The 18,157-nt window shown below is 30.1% G+C and overlaps 4 protein-coding genes across 4 annotated transcripts; 2 read left to right on the top strand and 2 right to left on the bottom strand.

The window, feature by feature from the left end:
- Window positions 1–44: 44 nt before the first annotated feature.
- Window positions 45–10,161, top strand: Dp1 (satellite-binding protein 1 Dp1). The gene is made up of 22 exons (XM_072893761.1): window positions 45–246; window positions 1,331–1,533; window positions 2,262–2,477; window positions 2,574–2,780; window positions 2,893–3,108; window positions 3,187–3,370; window positions 3,466–3,780; window positions 3,905–4,014; window positions 4,091–4,247; window positions 4,359–4,534; window positions 4,617–4,748; window positions 4,838–4,984; window positions 5,062–5,220; window positions 5,307–5,441; window positions 5,529–5,747; window positions 5,829–5,964; window positions 6,068–6,219; window positions 6,304–6,432; window positions 6,507–6,617; window positions 6,759–6,956; window positions 7,052–7,270; window positions 7,372–10,161. The coding sequence occupies exons 2-22, from the start codon at window positions 1,372–1,374 to the stop codon at window positions 7,618–7,620; spliced, it is 3,729 nt and encodes a 1,242-aa protein (XP_072749862.1). The 5' UTR covers window positions 45–246; window positions 1,331–1,371; the 3' UTR covers window positions 7,621–10,161.
- Window positions 9,852–11,092, bottom strand: LOC140666508 (dual specificity protein phosphatase 19). The gene has a single exon (XM_072893765.1). The coding sequence runs from the start codon at window positions 11,090–11,092 to the stop codon at window positions 10,502–10,504; it is 591 nt and encodes a 196-aa protein (XP_072749866.1). The 3' UTR covers window positions 9,852–10,501.
- Window positions 11,093–11,268: 176 nt separating this feature from the next.
- Window positions 11,269–13,318, bottom strand: LOC140666507 (tRNA pseudouridine synthase-like 1). The gene is made up of 6 exons (XM_072893764.1): window positions 12,934–13,318; window positions 12,648–12,776; window positions 12,217–12,351; window positions 11,967–12,113; window positions 11,631–11,865; window positions 11,269–11,547 (listed from the first exon to the last, which is right to left on the bottom strand). The coding sequence occupies exons 1-6, from the start codon at window positions 12,978–12,980 to the stop codon at window positions 11,269–11,271; spliced, it is 972 nt and encodes a 323-aa protein (XP_072749865.1). The 5' UTR covers window positions 12,981–13,318.
- A 274-nt stretch (window positions 13,319–13,592) lies between these two features.
- Mh (DNA-dependent metalloprotease SPRTN) lies at window positions 13,593–17,672 on the top strand. Its single transcript, XM_072893762.1, has 5 exons — window positions 13,593–14,042; window positions 14,541–14,695; window positions 14,790–14,898; window positions 15,015–15,134; window positions 15,619–17,672. The coding sequence occupies exons 1-5, from the start codon at window positions 13,953–13,955 to the stop codon at window positions 17,170–17,172; spliced, it is 2,028 nt and encodes a 675-aa protein (XP_072749863.1). The 5' UTR covers window positions 13,593–13,952; the 3' UTR covers window positions 17,173–17,672.
- Window positions 17,673–18,157: the final 485 nt, after the last annotated feature.

The following is an 18,157-nucleotide window of genomic DNA, read 5'->3' on the forward strand; positions in this document are numbered from 1 at the left end:
TGAGATGCTGGCAACTTTTGCCTGTCCCGTCTCATTTCACTTTGCGTTACCGGTAAGGACAGTCACGGATATCTCTCGTGTAATGGGGCGATAATTCGCTCCACGTTAATTTGATTAGATCTCGTGGTCCCGAAATAACGTTGCTCGTTCCTCGTAACCGACGTTGTACTGTTTCAGGCAAATCACCGTTAAACTGGCTACGTAATACGCGGTTATTACTTGGCCGGATTTCTTTATTACGGTAGAGTAAGTAGCAAATTTCTTAAAAAAAACTCTCTTGTGTGCTGTATCCTGGTGCCGTCGTCGTGTCGAGAAAAACGTGTGCCTTCCTTCTGCCGTAAATGTCGCTTCCGCGCGTTCATTTTGATTTCATTTTTTCCATGTCACGCAACCGTCCTTCATCGTCTCGTCGAAACGTGCAGATGTTGGCTTGAGAGGTTAGCGATCTCGTGACGTGTCAAGTTAACACTTCCATTCCATATGGTGGTGGTCGCTGTTTCAGCTACTGGTCATTGACATGCTTCCTGCGCTTAACGTGCTTGCTCCTTGTCAAATCTCGGTTAATATCGTTTGATCCGCAAAATTCGTCAGATCTTTGAAGAAAGCCTCGAAAGCACTTTACGAAGAAAGCGAATAAAACCCTCGCAAAGTCGAGATTGCTCCGAAAGAGTTCGCATATTGTAACGAGTTTAGCTGCAAAAAAAAAAAAAAATATATATATATATATATTCCGTTGCGAAAGTCTAAATTACCGATTCGAATTAGTCCCAGGGAAAATATTCAGACACAATCTCTCGAGATTATTCCAATTATTATTACATTCGGGAAAAAATCTTTATCTTCGATATAAACTCTCTTCTCTTTCCCTTTCCCTTCCTTAGCCAACGTTTTGCCGCAGTAATAATTTATATTATATATATATATATATGTTTATATTTTTTATTTGTCACGATATATTAGACTTTTAACTAACAAAATATCACGTGAGAAACATATAACAATAAATTAAAATATTACATCAAATCATCCTTCTACATTTTACAATCTTCTTTTCTCATATAATTAATTTCATTATTTCATATCTCCTACAAAAATTTTTATAATGGATATATATGTGTATTATATATGTATAGATGCATTATAATATTATATGTATATAATTTGTACTACAAAAATATGAATTTTATCATATACATACACATATACCTTATACATGTATAAATTTGTATAAATTTATATACATTACTCTTCTGTTATCTATATTCTACGTTATATTGTCGTACTTATTTATAAAAATGTTTGGCAATAAGATGGATTATTTATATTATAGTGCTACTGTAAGGACTTGGCACGAAACAGGACAACCCCAAAATGCAGCAGCAGTCAGTAATGGAAGAGGAAACGGCCTATGAGCCACCTACTTACGATGAAACATTCCCTGTCCTTCCCGAATCATCTAGCTCCAACTCTGGACAGTATAACATATTTCCTATAAACAATAGTTTACAGCTTGGGCGTATAACTATTACACAGGTAGAAGTTTATAAATTTTATACATTTCTCTTGGTACTTAATAATCTTTCTTTTAATTAAATAATCAAAAGATATATAAATCTGTTAGAAAAGAAATATCAAAATCTGTTAGAAAAAAATATCAAATTGTACTTTACTATATAAAATATATTTTTAATATATTTAATCTGTTTGGATAGTAAAATTATATAAAGACTATTATTGTGCAACAAAACCTTTGCATAAAAATATTTTTTTTCATGGATAAAGTTGAAATATAATTTTATCACTTTATAGAAATTGAAACACTTGTGCATATTATTGATGATTTATGATTAAGATATTATTGAAATATTGATTGATAATTGACGATTAAAATATTATTGAAGTTTGCTTTAGTGACAGGATGATAATTCAATATCTCTGTGCATACAATTTTCAGCAAACTTCTACAGTAGCTCTTTGTACATGTGAATGTAGATTGAAAGTCACTGCAATACTTAAAAAATTTTTTAAATTTCTATAATTACTCAATTTATAATTTAACATTCTTTTTACTATGAGCATTATAACAACTCTGAAAATTAATTCTATTGTATTAAGAATAAACTTGTTTTCTTCCTGAAAATTTACTTAATGTATTGAAATATTTTTATAAAAATTCTTTAAAATATTGTATTTATTATAATTTTTTAAAATATATTTATTTTATTAATTAGTTTTGTATATTCTTTTTTTTACATATACAGATGTTCCGCGTACCAGGGGAAGAACGCAAATTTGATCACAGTGATAAATTTGGCGAACGTGAATCTATTCGTACATGTAAAACCATCATGAAAGAAACAAATACTATTATTGAAATTGCATCATCTAAAGATCAATCTTTAACATTTCTTATAACTGGAAAGCAAAATCAAGTTTTGGAAGCTAAACGACGCATTTTAACGACGTTTCAAACTCAGGTATATGTTATTATAATATTACCATATTAATGTACTTTGTTCTTTAATAGACATCTTTAATGAATTTATGTTGTAACTTTTAATCAATTTTTATAGGCAAGTAAGCAGATTAGTATTCCTAAGGATCATCATCGTTGGATTCTTGGAAAACAAGGACAAAGATTAAAAGATCTGGAACAGAAAACTGCTACAAAGATTAATGTTCCTGGTGTTCAAGATCAATCAGACATAATAACAATTACAGGAACAAAGGAAGGCATTGAAAAGGCTGAACATGAAATTAGAGTTATCTCTGATGAACAGGTAAGTCTTAATATAATGATAGAAAAATTATTGTAGACAGGTATATATGTATGTCTTCTAACATATTGAAAATATACATCAATATTCAGCCATTTTATTATAAATGTTGCAGTCTAGGAAAGCCTTCGAAAGGATAACTGTGCCAAAAATATATCATCCATTTATATATGGTGCGCATAATGAAAATCTCAATGCTATGATGGCAGAAACTGGTGCTCGTATCAATATTCCTCCTGCATCAGTGCAGCAGGATGAAATAACCATAGCTGGCGAGAAGGAAGGAGTTTTATCTGCAAAGCAAAAGATTGAAAGTATCTACAAAGACATGGTACGTTGGAAAAGTTATTTTATACAATGTTTTGTAACATATTTTGCAATATACATAACTTTTAAATTTCTAATATAGGAAAAAAGATGTACCACAGTATCTGTAGAAGTTCCAAAGTCTCAACACAAATATGTAATTGGACCTCGTGGCAGTACCATAGCAGAGATATTACAAACAACTGGAGTAAGTGTAGAGATGCCTGCACCTGACTCAGCAACTGGTACCATAACTCTTAGAGGACCCCAAGAGAAACTTGGTCAGGGTAAGAAATCTAAAAATTGGATATATTAAATATTAATTACATTTTTTATAACTAATCTATCTATTATATATTTATAATGTATTATATGTTTGTAGCACTTAACAAAGTGTATGAAAAGGCGAACAGCGTTCGCACTGCTGTAGTAGAAGCTCCAGTGTGGATACATAAATATATCATTGGACGCAAGGGAGTAAATATTAAGAAAATTACTCAAGAAATGCCGAAAGTAAATGTAGAATTCACAGGAAAGGAGGACAAAATTAAGATAGAAGGTCCACCTGAGGAAGTAGAGAAAGCGCAAAATGAGCTACAGCTCATGGCCAATGATCTTATTGCTAAGCTGACTTTTACAGAACTGAATGTTGACCCAAGATTTTACAAACATATCATTGGGAAAAACGGTTGCAATGGTAAGCCGATTTTAATTATTTTATAATATTTAATATTTGCAATACTATCTATACCATTTTTGTCTGTAATATAAAAGAAAATGTCAAAGTTTACATTACTTAATTTCTTTTCTATTTTTTTTAGTGAACCGTGTTAAAGAAGGAACAGGTGTTGTGATTAGTATCTCTGAAAATGATGGCAGTAATGTCATTCGTATTGAAGGCAATCTTGCTGGTGTGTTAAAAGCTCAAACAGTATGTATTTACATTATTATATAAAAACAATTATCGTTAAATAGATGGAAATACTAACGTTTTATAAATAATTTAGGAACTTGTAGAAATGGTGAAAAAACTAGAGAATGAGAAAGAAAAAGACGTGATTATAGATCACAGATATTATCGTAACATAATTGGTAACAAAGGAGATAATATCAAAGAGATTAGAGATAAATTCAATCAAGTACAAATTACTATACCTGGACCAGGTGAGTAATATTTATTATATATAATATTTAATATTTATTATAATAAAATTTGCACTGTTTTAATGTGATAAAAATATTCTCTGAATGAAAATCAAATCTTTTCCTTTCCAGGTGAAAAAGGAGATATAGTGAAGATTAGAGGACCCAAAGAAGATGTTGACAAGTGCCATAAACATCTAATGAAGCTAGTGAAAGAATTAAATGAAAGCAATCATGTATTGGAAGTACCTATTTTTAAACAGTTTCACAAGTTTGTTATCGGAAAGGGTGGCGTTAATATTCGCAAGGTTAATATTCGTATCAGATTTTTATTATTTATAGTTTGCTTATTATATTTGAATATCTATATCTATGAATTATATGATACAGATTAGGGAAGAAACACAAACAAAAATCGATTTACCTGCTGAAGGCGAAAAGAGCGATGTTATAACTATTACTGGAAAGAAAGAAAATGTGGAAAAAGCAAGAGAAATGATACAAAAGATTCAAAATGAATTGGTAAATATATTTTACATCGTGTATATAAAATATATGTTTAAATAACAAGAAAACAGTATATATATATATAAAATTTTTTATTATACTAGGCTAACATTGTTACCGAGGAGATCACTATTCCGCCAAAGTTTTACAATTCTCTCATTGGTACTGGGGGTAAACTAATACATTCTATTATGGAAGATTGCGGAGGCGTCACAATCAAATTCCCTACTGCAGAAAGTAAAAGTGATAAGGTAAAAGAAAGAAAAAGGAGTGAACAATATCATTTTTTGATTTGTATTAAAGTTTTTACTGATAAATATGTGTGCAGGTCAGTATCAGAGGGCCAAAGGACGATGTGGAGAAAGCGAAAGCGCAACTTTTAGAATTAAGTAACGAGAAACAATTATCCAGTTTTTCGGTTGAAGTGCGTGCCAAAGTTCAACATCATAAATTCCTCATTGGAAAGAATGGTGCCAACATCAAGAAGGTAAATTGCATCAAGACAAAATTGTAGCATCATATTTCTGGATAACATTTAAAAAATAAATATAAATTTCTTTTTTTTTTTCATAGATAAGAGAATCTACAGGCGCACGAATTATATTCCCGACGGACGAGGATCAAGATAAAGAAGTAATTACAATTATGGGCAAGAAAGAAGCGGTCGAGAAAGCTAAAGCCGAACTGGAAGCCACGATTAAGGAGATTGTACGTGAAGATTATTACTTTCGAGTCCGTATACGTGAATTAATAGATGTAATTATCTCTAAAATTCTCCTTGATATATTTTCACAGGACAACATTATCGAGGGTGAAATTCGTATCGATCCTAAGCATCATAGACATTTTGTGGCTCGAAGAGGTGGTGTTCTGCATCGAATCGCTGATGAATGCGGCGGCGTGCAAATATCCTTTCCACGAGCGGGTGTGGACAGCGATCGCGTTATCCTGAAAGGTTCGCACGAGTGCATAGAGGCTGCGAAACAACGTATGCGAGAAATCGTTCAGGACTTGGTATGGCATTATGGACGAATTATCCTTGTACGCGTAATCGTATGTGCATTGTATACTTATCGTTCTATTCATTTGATTTAGGAATCTATGGTAACGGTGGAATGCATAATACCACAAAAACACCATCGTACTGTGATGGGTGCCAAGGGACGCAAGGTGCAAAATATAACGTCCGAATACGACGTCCAAATCAAATTCCCCGATCGCGATGTCTATGGTTAGTACTAATTTTTTTTTTTTTTTTTTTTTCGTCGCTTGTATGTATAATTTTCCCTGAATGTATAAAGATGATTGATTATTTGCAAATATTACTATTCTAGAAGAACAAAAAGTACCGGAACAGATTAACGGCGAGAACGGAGAAACCGGAGAGATTGTTCTATCTTGCGATATAATTCGCATTACCGGACAACCGGAGAATGTTGCTGCCGCCAAACAAGCTTTACTCGATCTCGTGCCTATTACGATTCAAGTTAGTTTATATTCTCATGGACCGAATTACTTTACACATTCGTAAAAATAGTTTTAAGTAAAATTTTTTTTCTTCCGTATTTAGGTAGACGTACCGTTTGATTTTCATCGTTCGATAATTGGGCAGAAGGGTAAAGACGTTCGGGAACTAATGAATACGTACGATGTACACATTATGCTCTCGCCGGCAGAGGAAAAACTTGATTATATCAAGGTAAATTATTTCATTCGATTTGCGAGAGATATAAACGTTTATTTCACTCTATTCATTCCTTGTCTATTTCTTAGATCTCTGGAACACCGTCTTGTGTTCAAAATGCCAAGGAAGCTATTCTTGAAAAATGTGAGACGTTGAAGGCCGAACGAGAAGACCGAGCATTAAAATCCTTTGAATTGAAGGTGAGTTCTTTATGTGACGGATTTCCTAATACCTAAAGTTTAATTCTCAAAGAGAAATGATATCTAATCAAGTATCTAATAAAAAAATCATCATAAAACTTTTATACGAAATATATCACACGCACATTATTCAATATATAGCTCGAAGTCGATCCGGAATATCATCCAAAAATAATCGGTCGAAAAGGAGCAGTGATCAGTAAAATACGTAGTGATCATGACGTCCAAATTAACTTCCCGCGCAAGGGTGATCCCGAGGAGCACATTATCACGATCACTGGATATGAAAAAAATGCGTATAGTGCCCGGGATGATATCATGAAGATCGTCAACGAATTGGTGATTTACTCTTCTATTATCGGAAAAACTACTACAAAAATATACTCAACAGCTCGTGCTTTACAATTTACTTTCTTCCTTTCGTATCACTTTAGAACGGTTTGACTAAGGAGGAAGTACAGATAAACGCTGCCGTGCACTCACGTTTGATTGGTGCGAAAGGTCGCAACATCCGTAAAATAATGGATGAATATAAAGTCGATATAAAGTTTCCGAGGAAAACTGATGCCGATCCTAATATCGTGACGATCGTGGGAGTGGAAGAGAATGTAGCAGATGCGAGGGAGCGTTTATTAAATCTAGAGGAAGAATATGTAAGTATAATGTGTTCGTTGCGCAAAAGTCATTAAGTAGAAATAAATTCGTAATTTTAAATGATCTAAAAAAAATCTTTATATACGATGGTTTCACATAGATGCAAGATGTGATAGAAAACGAATATCGCGAAAGTCTGCGTTCTCCTCAACGTGACGACGCCAATGTTGGTGGCAACGAAAATGACACCGGTTTCATCGTGAAGGGTGGACCGTGGGAGCAGCAGCAGCAACAGCAACAGCCTCAAAGCGCGCCCAACACAGCCAGCGTGGAAGAATTTCCGCAGTTTGCCGGTTACTCTCACGTGCCCGTCGCGACCCCAGACGGTCCCTGGGGTATTAAGCGTTAAAAACAAACATAGAATCTAAAAAAATCCGTGTTAAACAAACAAAAAAAAAAGATAAAAAATACAATGGATGGAACGTGTAAGTTAATGATGTAAGGTAACTTTCCTCTGACAAACAATATGTAAAACGCACTACATATAAGCATATGCATGTCACACACACACGCGCGCACACACACATACACATACATACACAAACATATACACATCATACACGCATATGTGCACTTGTGTTGGGTGGTTCCCTGTTCCATTACTGACGTTGCTGCATACGACCTGGCCATTCTATTGGACTCTGACACTGGTTTACTACACACAACGCGTTCGAAGACGATGTTTATATTTACAATTCATAATACCGATGTTCTATGTATCTGTAACTGTAACGCATGTTATCCTGAGTTTATCGCTCATTTCAATCGGACGATAAAGCACACGTGTGCACGATTTAACCTGGCTTGTCATTTCTAATGATATGCCTTCCAGGTACAGATATGTTGTACTTAAGACTGTGGGAAATGATCGGATCGGCATTCTGCAGAAAAGAGACCAGACTCGCTAAAATAGCAAAGTACAACTAATCATGTTCTACAACAATGTCCTCTACTTTAGAATACAAATTGAACGTAAACTCTCTGTGTATAATTTGTATTTTACGATAAAGGACAAATTTTTTGTTTGTGTCAGTCTTTTTCTGCAGAATTTAGCCAATTTATATTCGTGTATATTATACTATTTTCACAGATAATAATCTCTGTATTGCGTGTAGACTGCAGAAAGTCATATACGTTTTTCGTTGGACTTAGCATAATAATTTGTTAATTTATTTATATTTTTTGTACATATATATCGCGCATTTTCTCGTTACTCCGTGCCACTTGAATCAAGTGGTTTCTAAACTACATCACACAATTGTTAAAATTTATATTGTAAAATTTTTGCGAATCAAAAAGAGAAAAAACGTGTTAGGGGCTTTCAAAGGAAAAGTTTATTCCTTATAGCAACTCGCGCAATTTTTTATCACATTACTACAAACTCTGTTCACGTCTCTGAGATTTTGGATGTGACATACACGAGAACTCTGTCAATGAATGAATCAAGTACATTCGTCAATGATAGATTTATACAATCGGGGATTTAAAACATCGATGTAATTTCTGTGAGTGAATTTTTTTTGATGCTTCATAGAGACAGGAGAAAATGTATTTTATGCCATTTGTTATGCGTTTTGCAACTTCCCAGTATAAGTAGAGAGATCATTTTCTTGTATCTTTAGCAATACGAACTGCAACTTATACTATTTTTAATTGCTTTACAAGCAATCACATAATGTTATATGTTCAAGGAACACGGTATTTAGAAGGCCTTGATCCCGGGCGCGCCGCTCAAGACTCAATAAGACACATTATACAGCGAAATTGGCACCGTTGCAGAGAATGGTCAAATTTTGAATATTGCGAATAGCGAACGATACACGAATTCCTTTCTATAGCCGGCTTTATTTATTTGTCCTACATTCTACCATTTATGCAAGTCCTTTGCATTCTACTATTTATGAGGCCAACTAGCTAAGAAAAGGATATTCAGTTCAAGTGCCTTGTCTATTTTCTTCGAGACAGCTCATTTCAATTGTTGGAGGAATGTGTGTGTGAATATTAGATTATACATATAAATATATAAATGCAATATATATATATATATATATATATATATATATATATATATATATATATATTTTTTGCATTTATCTGGGATATCTGAAAATCACTGGAAGATACTCTCGGAATAGATTTACATTCAGGAATTTCTATTCTCTCTTAGCAAAAATCTCAGACCTTACTTATCGCAATCTTTGCAATTTTAATATTATATATTATAAAGCTTCATAAATTAAAATCTTTTCATAGGGCATTTTATAATGTCTTTAAAATTTTACTTGTAAAAAGTTTTCATTTTCAATAGTTTGAAACACTATTGATGATATTTTTATTATCTCGACAATATAATTTAATTTTCGATATTTATTAAATTATTCTAAATTAGTTAATCTGTCTCTAAAGTATCATCCGGTGGTTCTGGGACAGCCTGTATATATACACATCACATGTAAACACATATATGGATATACTGATAATAATTATTCTATATAATATGTAATAGAAGAGAGAGAGGTAATAGGTACCACGGGTACAATGATACACTACTATTATGAATAAAATAATAGGATTATCATGTATACAGAAATTCACTTATATTTTTTAGATTTACAGTAATTTTTATAAATCTACTTGGTACAGCGACCTATGTGTCATCTCCAGTGCATGGTAAATATAAGAAAAAAAAAAGCCAGAATTAGTAAAAATTTTAATATACTTAATTTTGGCTAAGAATTTGATAGAGCTGTGCATGAATCTAATTTTCTAATGAGTTATGATATAAAATATATTGTAATTATATATATATACATATATATATATATGAAACAATATTCTCTGTACACTTAAGTAAATAATGTTATAACACATGGATTCTCTATTGTAACAATATATTCTACATTCATTGATCCATTTATCCACTTTTTATATGTACACTATATCTTTTGATTTCTTTACGATTTTTGCTCAAAGGAAAACGATTCCTAAAATTGCAAACATATATATATATGTTTGCAATTTTTATATGCGTATGGATACATACATATTATACACCATATCATATAAAATACATTATGATGTGACCAATATTTATATTAATGTAAACATTTTTAAATGTTTGATAAATATTTTAATATCATTGATGATTCACACAATATAGTGTATAATGTATGCTACAAAATGATATAAATATTTCAACAAGTTATCTTAAACATAGATATATTAGAACATTATTCTAACTCATTGACAAAGGTTGTATTTTCAATACTACGTAATTGTTTTATAAATCCATCATTAGGCTTGATACAATTTCTTGCTTCTTTTACTTTATTGTAAGCTTCGTCATATGGCAATTTTGTATGAATCATTAAATAAGCGATAACAATAGCAGGAGAGCGAGAAACACCAGCATTGCAATGTACAAGGATGTTTTCTTTACGAGTCGCGTGTATGATATCGACACATTTTTTTAGCAACGGTATTATATTCGATTCCGGCAAATCTAACAAGTCACAGGTATAATATTGAATATCGTCGAATTTCTCGGAAATATTAACGCCTATGCTTAAAATATGCCGTATATTGTATTTCTTTAATATATCGTTGCAAACTGCTGGATCTTGAGAGCTAAGATATAAACCTGGTATTATATTGGCGATACGCAAGTCAGGTCTTTCGTCCACTACGAACGGTAGGCTTTTCTCCAGTTTCTTAATTTGCCCATGTTCAACTTCGTACTTATTGCCAAGCGGATCGGTTACCACCGTTTTACATGATTTTAACGATGATTTCTTTTTTGCGATAAGATCTCGTAAATCCATCGTGTGAGATTTGTTAATAATAATTTACTTTTCAGACGCACTTGCATTAAAAACCATGTCAAATACGATATATTTTACGAAGAGAATTCTTGTTTCCATACTATCGTCCACCATATAAAATATTTTTCAACCATTGCAGTAGTCTAATAGTTTCCTAAACAATTATTTTTCTTTTTTCATTCGTTTAGTTGCAGCTTTTGCTTTTGCTCTTCCAATTGTAGTTCCTGTTCTTGTTCTTCCGATTGTAGTTTCTTTTCTTGTTCTTCTAGTATGGTACAACGTTTTAATTCATCTAGATCGTATTCTACATTCAATAGATGTAAGCCATTGGATGGTGCAGGTGTAATACGAGTATTCCAGTTATGATGAGAAGGAACTTGTAACATTACAGTGATATCTTTTTCTGTTATTTTCCCTAATCCTAATGCAAATAGAGCACCAACCATTCGTCTAACCTGCATAGAATAACATTTATAAACTCTTTTCGCAAATATATTGATGAATAAAATATAACATTTTTATAAATAAAATATATTACCTGATTGTACAAAAAAGCTCTTCCATTGCACATAAAATGCCAATATCTAAAATTTTCGGACAACGGATCAAACGACATTAAAGGTTGCGCTTCTTCCAAAGTAAAAGAATTTAAGGAACGTACATATTGGATTTTATGTTTTGTCTCAGTTTTTGCACTAAATGTAGTAAAATCCTTTGTTCCCATAAACAATTTTGTACCACTTCTTGCTCTATCTATATCAAAATTGTACGTTCTGAAAGACATATGTTATTATAATAAAGTATGTATATATATATATATATATATATATATATATATATATATATATAGTTTTATTTTTTTCATATAACAAACCTGAGATGGTAAGTATGTGCCGCTTCTGCAAGGGATATTCGGTGCTCCTCAGGTACTTTAGGTATCATAAATCTATATATATAAGTTCGAGATTTTACAGATGCTCTTACATGAAAATCATACGTGACAGGTATGCAGTCCAGCAATCTATAAAACATTTTTATAAATGTATTAAGATGTACAATATAACAGACTTTTTATAAATTAAAGCATTATGATAAAATTAAAAAATCTCAGATTAATTAGTTACCTGATGGAATGCCCACATTTAATAAAATAACGATTAACATATTTTTTTATATCTGATGTATTATATATTTGACCATATTTGTTTTCAAGTTCCACATGACCTGTATTGCATAAAGCATGAACTCCAATATCTGTTCTATAAAAATATATTTTGAGTGCTTGATAAGAAATACAGATATAAAATAGGATAATAATTATAATTAAGTCAATTAATGATATTCATCTTTGTCAAAGAAAAAGTTGTTCCAACAAAATAGTTCATGCACAATAAAACTATATACATAATTATAATTTTTAATATACAAATTATTAGCCAATAATTATAATACAGTATTTAATAAGCATTGTAATATTTATTAAATATTACAGATTACAGAGACTACTAGAGAAACTTATAAACACAAAAATAATATAAACTTAAGAAAAAATTACCTGCTGGAAAGACATAAGGATGGTCTAATCAAGCTCTTTGGTGCAATGGTTAATAAAGCAGTTTCCAGAGCACCTTGAATAGAATCTGTGTCACGTATAAAACTGTTACCAGATTGTCTCTGCAAACCCCTTTACGAAAACATTATCACGTTACGTTTCCATAATAAAAAAAAAAAAAAATGAAACTGCTATAAATATATACATATTTAATGCAAACGACGAGAAACAAACGTCGTGCTTGTTGCATACAATTATACCAAATATAAGTGCTTTTTTTATGCTGTACCTGTATTGTGTACCAATGTACGAAAATTTAAGGAAATATCGTACCATAATTGCTTTTTATATATATATATATATATATATGAAAGCAAGAAGAATAATGGCTTATTGCATAGTAATTATGACAATAAACCTTATAATTCCAGTGACAGTTTAAATTGCTTTAGTAGCAATCACAATAACTTCATAACCTTACTTTAAATAAATGTCAAGCGGATTTGAATTCCCGTTTCTTACGGAACTTTATTGTGCGATATTGCTTCAATATTCATAAATATTGAATTATTATTCCTACACATACAGATTTAGAAATTTTTAACACAAATATTCAAATCACATCGGCAATCACACTTGACGGCCATGTGCGTTCATACGAGAAGTACAGCACTTTTCTCCACCTACTTTCTACACTTATTTATATTTTTTCTCTCTTTTTAAAATGTCATTCATATATCATCTCATTTTAAATACAGAAAAATGTAAATGTAAATGTGAAATGTGATTATTATTAATATTGTGAACAAATTAAATAAATTTTAAAAATTGGACAAAAATAGAGTTTGGAATATATATTTACACTTTTTTTTTTCACTCTTGATAATTCACTAGGACGCATGCGCGATAAACCGACCCGGAAGTACCGCACCGGAATCGAAACACTAGACAGTTTCGTCATCTAACTTTCTTCCATTCCTTCTTTTCTCTCGATCCTTCTATTCTATACTTGTTCCGATTGTCGTGGTTGTGTTGTTTCGTGTCGTTTCATGTCTCCTAAACTTATCATCATCATCATCAATCAGATTTAAATGAGTATAAATTGTGTTGTGCAAATGTCTTATAAAATATAGAAATATTTATCTATTTATTTTCACCTGATACATAAAATATTCCAATAAATAACATTACATAAAGTACATTAAAGAAAGAGAGAAAGAGGAAGAGAGAGAGAGAGAGAGAGAGAGAAAAGGAAAGCAGCATTTTTTTCGTGCGAAATAAGGTGAACAAAGACTGTAAGAGAAAATAATGGCATCGCAAGATTTTCACATGGCATATGATGTGCATGAACAACTTAATTGTCTAGGTGTTACAGAAAATGCAATTGGTATAGAAAAGGTATTTATTAAACATTTTTTTTTATCATAAACATAGTTGTATTGCATGAATGTGTTAAAATCTTGTAAATTTGTTCTTAAACTCGATTTTTTTTAAATTGTAAAAAATTAGAGAAAAAAATTTATATATATCGCTAAATATATGGAATATTCATTTTTTCACCGATTTCAATGAGATTTTGTATACACAGTTATATATCTTTTATAGTGTGCAAAATAAGATAATGATAAAATTGTTACTTTGCCATTAAAAGGTAATTATTTTTAAAGTTATTAATGAAATATAACAATACAGTAAAAGTATCCACAAGTAAGCATATAGATAATTTATACAAAAAATAAATATGAAATTATTAAATTTTGTGAAAAAATGATATTTTATATACATTTAATCTAAAAAAAAAGAAAGAAAATCAAAAATGTGTAATTAATATATTATATATATTCTAGAATTAATATTTTTTTGCACATTGTATTGAAAAAAAATATTTATTTTCAGGAAAATACCTTTTATATACAAACATTGGTAGATAAGGCATTAGAACTTATTGATCCGACTCCTAATATTCATACATTATTTGTACAATTTAATGCACGCTTTTTTTGGAATGTTTTGACTCCTGTTCAAATCAAGTGGAGTAACAGAATGACAAGGTAAATATCTCCTACATTTTAAATATAATATGTTATTATTTGCATCAACATTTATATATAATACCTTTATTTATATTATTTCATATATTTGTAGTTGTGCTGGAGTTTGTACTTTTCACTCACGTAATAAAGAATGTATCATATCCCTTAGTGCACCTTTACTTAAACTCAGGCCAAGGAAAGATCTTGTCGAAACTTTATTGGTACCACTTTTTACAATATATATAAATATTAATATGTACAATTATAATAAATATTCAGTAACTTTTTGTATATTAATATATATATGTCAATAGTATTGTATTGTATTAAATTACAGCACGAGATGATTCATGCATATTTATTCTTAACAAATAATGATCGTGATAGAGATGGTCATGGACCAAATTTCTGCAAACATATGTACAGGATAAATAAAGAAGCAGGAACTAATATAACAGTGAGTAAATAATTTAGTCATCTTAATGTTTAAGAGATACTAAGAAACACACCCACATGTAGCTATTATAAAACATGTATTCAAATAATTCTTAAAATTAAAAACTATTCATACTGATATATACATGTAATTAGTTTAAATCTCAATAAATTGAATTACATTATTACTGATTACATTAATAATTTCGTGTGTTTATAAGAAGAAAAATAAAAATTTTTTTTGCATTGCAAAATTTTAACACAAATATGTTCATAGTATTATATGAATAACAATTTGGTATTATCATTTACTCAGAAACTTTGAGTAAATTATATGAAAATAAATTATTTAAGTTTAAATTAAAAATTGGATTTGACTCAAAAAAATTTTGAAAAGCATATACTTGAAAATACTTTTATTTGTAATAATAATTTTGTCAGATTTTATTCTAATTTTTTTTTTATTATATGTATTACTGTAATTCTTTTATTATATCGAATTACAGATTTATCACAATTTTCACGACGAAGTAAGATTATACAAACAGCATTGGTGGAAATGTAATGGACCTTGTCAACATAGACCACCATTCTTTGGTACAGTTCGACGCAGTATGAATCGTGCACCTGGTCCAACAGATTATTGGTGGAGCGAACATCAACGGAAATGCAATGGCGAGTTTATAAAAATAAAAGAGCCAGCAAAATTTAAATTGCATCCAAAGCATAGTGATAAATCAAAATCAAAGGATCAGAAACCAAATAAAAATATCATTGATATGTGGTTCAAAAAGAATACTTCAGTGATAGATGCAACAGCTAAACCTACATCTTCAAAAGTCTCTCTTACTAATAGCGACTCTAAAATACTCACTCAAAGAAACAATGATAAGCCTAGTACTAGTAGAGATAATGGTGGTACAAATTCGTTTCGTGTTATCAATGAGAAAAATACTCAAGATTTATTAGAAATGAAAAAATTAGGTGACTCTAGTAATAATGTACATGGTTGGGGTATTAGTGGCTCAAGTGGAAAAGTAGAAAAGGATAATTCAAAGAATGTTTCTAAAAATCCTGCATTTTCATGTTCTGGTGTTTTGGGAGGTAGTAACACTGGTAAAAGTAATCTTATAACAAAATTTATGAATGTAAATGACGATGAAAATCGCCAATGTAAATTAATGAGAAAGGATTCATCATCAGAATCATCAGAATCATCAATGGCCACAAGACAAGAGAGATCTGTTGATAATTCAGTCTTAAATATGAGTCAACCAAGAAATAATTCGGTACCTTGTCCTACATGTAATGTACCTATGACTTTAGAAAATATATATAGACATGTAGATAGATGCCTAATAAATGATAATACGTTGATTGACGAAATTAATAACAATATCAATAACAATAATAATAACGAGGAATTAATGTTGCCTATTCGAACGTTCTCTACATCAACAGTAGAACAAAATATCGATACAAATACAACTTCTAATACGCGTTTAAGATTAGATAATCCAGATGAGACGGTTGAATACGTTAATTGTCCCGTCTGTAACAGAAGACTGCCGTCTGCAGATATTAATCAGCACCTCGATAAATGCTTGTTGGAAGCAGATACAATTCGTAAAGTTGCCATTCCCTCTACTTCTCGTGCATCATATGATGACAGTATAATCAGTATAAATAGTTTCTCTAATTCTGATCTGGATGATTCTGTAATTATTGAAAATCATTCTATAGTCAATGAAACTCCACAATCTTATGCAAGTACTAGCACTAGTAAGAGCGATACAACGGATTTCGAGTATAAATGTTTAGTTTGCAACAGACAGATCCCACCTGAGATATCGTTAAATGAACATCTTGAAGAATGCATTGGAAGTGTTTTTAATGATGAAACAATGATAATAGATGATTATATTGATCAGAAAGATGAAGATAAACTCGATGTAGAAAACAATTCTACGGAGAATAGATATCCTTGTCCAGTATGTATGCAGTTAATATCAGAAAATCTTATGAACCAACATCTAGATATGTGCCTTAAAAATGAATAAGTGATCTTATGAAAAAGAGCTATTTTTTTGGACCTAATACTTTTTTTTTACCTTAATATATAGTTAAATAAACTAATAAATATCTTTTTTTTTTTTTTTTTTTCTTTTTCATTTTTACACATATCGCAATGTTTTCTATATAAATTATATAAAGAATATAATAAAAAAAAATATAAATCATGTAAAAAGAAGATTGCAAAACTAAACAAATAATATAAATATATATATATATATATTATACACAATATATAAACACAAGTGATCTTGCAAATAAAGAGAAACAGTTTGCTATCTTGGGAATGAGAGGAAACATGTTTTCATTCTTATTCATATATAAATATATATTATATATTATGTATATATTATATATACATATATATTTATATTTAAGATAATTCTCATATACATTTTTGTTTATATTATTGTGGTAAAATAAAAGTCTGAAGTACATTATGATTAAAAAATAAGGTAAAACAAAATCTGTTATGCTGGGTATAATTATTACATCACTTATGTAATATATATATATATATATATATATATATATATAATATAATACCATTTGCATATATATATATATATATATATATATATATATATATATAATATAATACCATTTGCATATATATATATATATATATATATATATATATATATATATTTATATGTAAATATGTATAATTTAATATAATTTCTTTAAAGACTTATAAATAATTATATTAATTTTTGTAGAACTTTCTTCTGTTATCTTAAAATTAGCATTATTTTTTAATAAATAACTCTCTCTAAGGCTAGTAAAATAAATTAAAATCTAAAGCTTTAAATGATTAGTCATAATTTTATGTATTAGAATTGTGCTCATTATTTGCTAATTTGTATTTTACCATAGAAAAAAATGAAAATATTGTAATAGCATATAATTGTGTATGGCTCTGATTTTTAGCTTTATATTTATCAAGCAGTTATAGCAATCAGTTTATTAATC

The sequence above is a fragment of the Anoplolepis gracilipes genome, chromosome 6 (genome assembly GCF_047496725.1).
Source record: "Anoplolepis gracilipes chromosome 6, ASM4749672v1, whole genome shotgun sequence".
Taxonomy (NCBI): domain Eukaryota; kingdom Metazoa; phylum Arthropoda; class Insecta; order Hymenoptera; family Formicidae; genus Anoplolepis; species Anoplolepis gracilipes.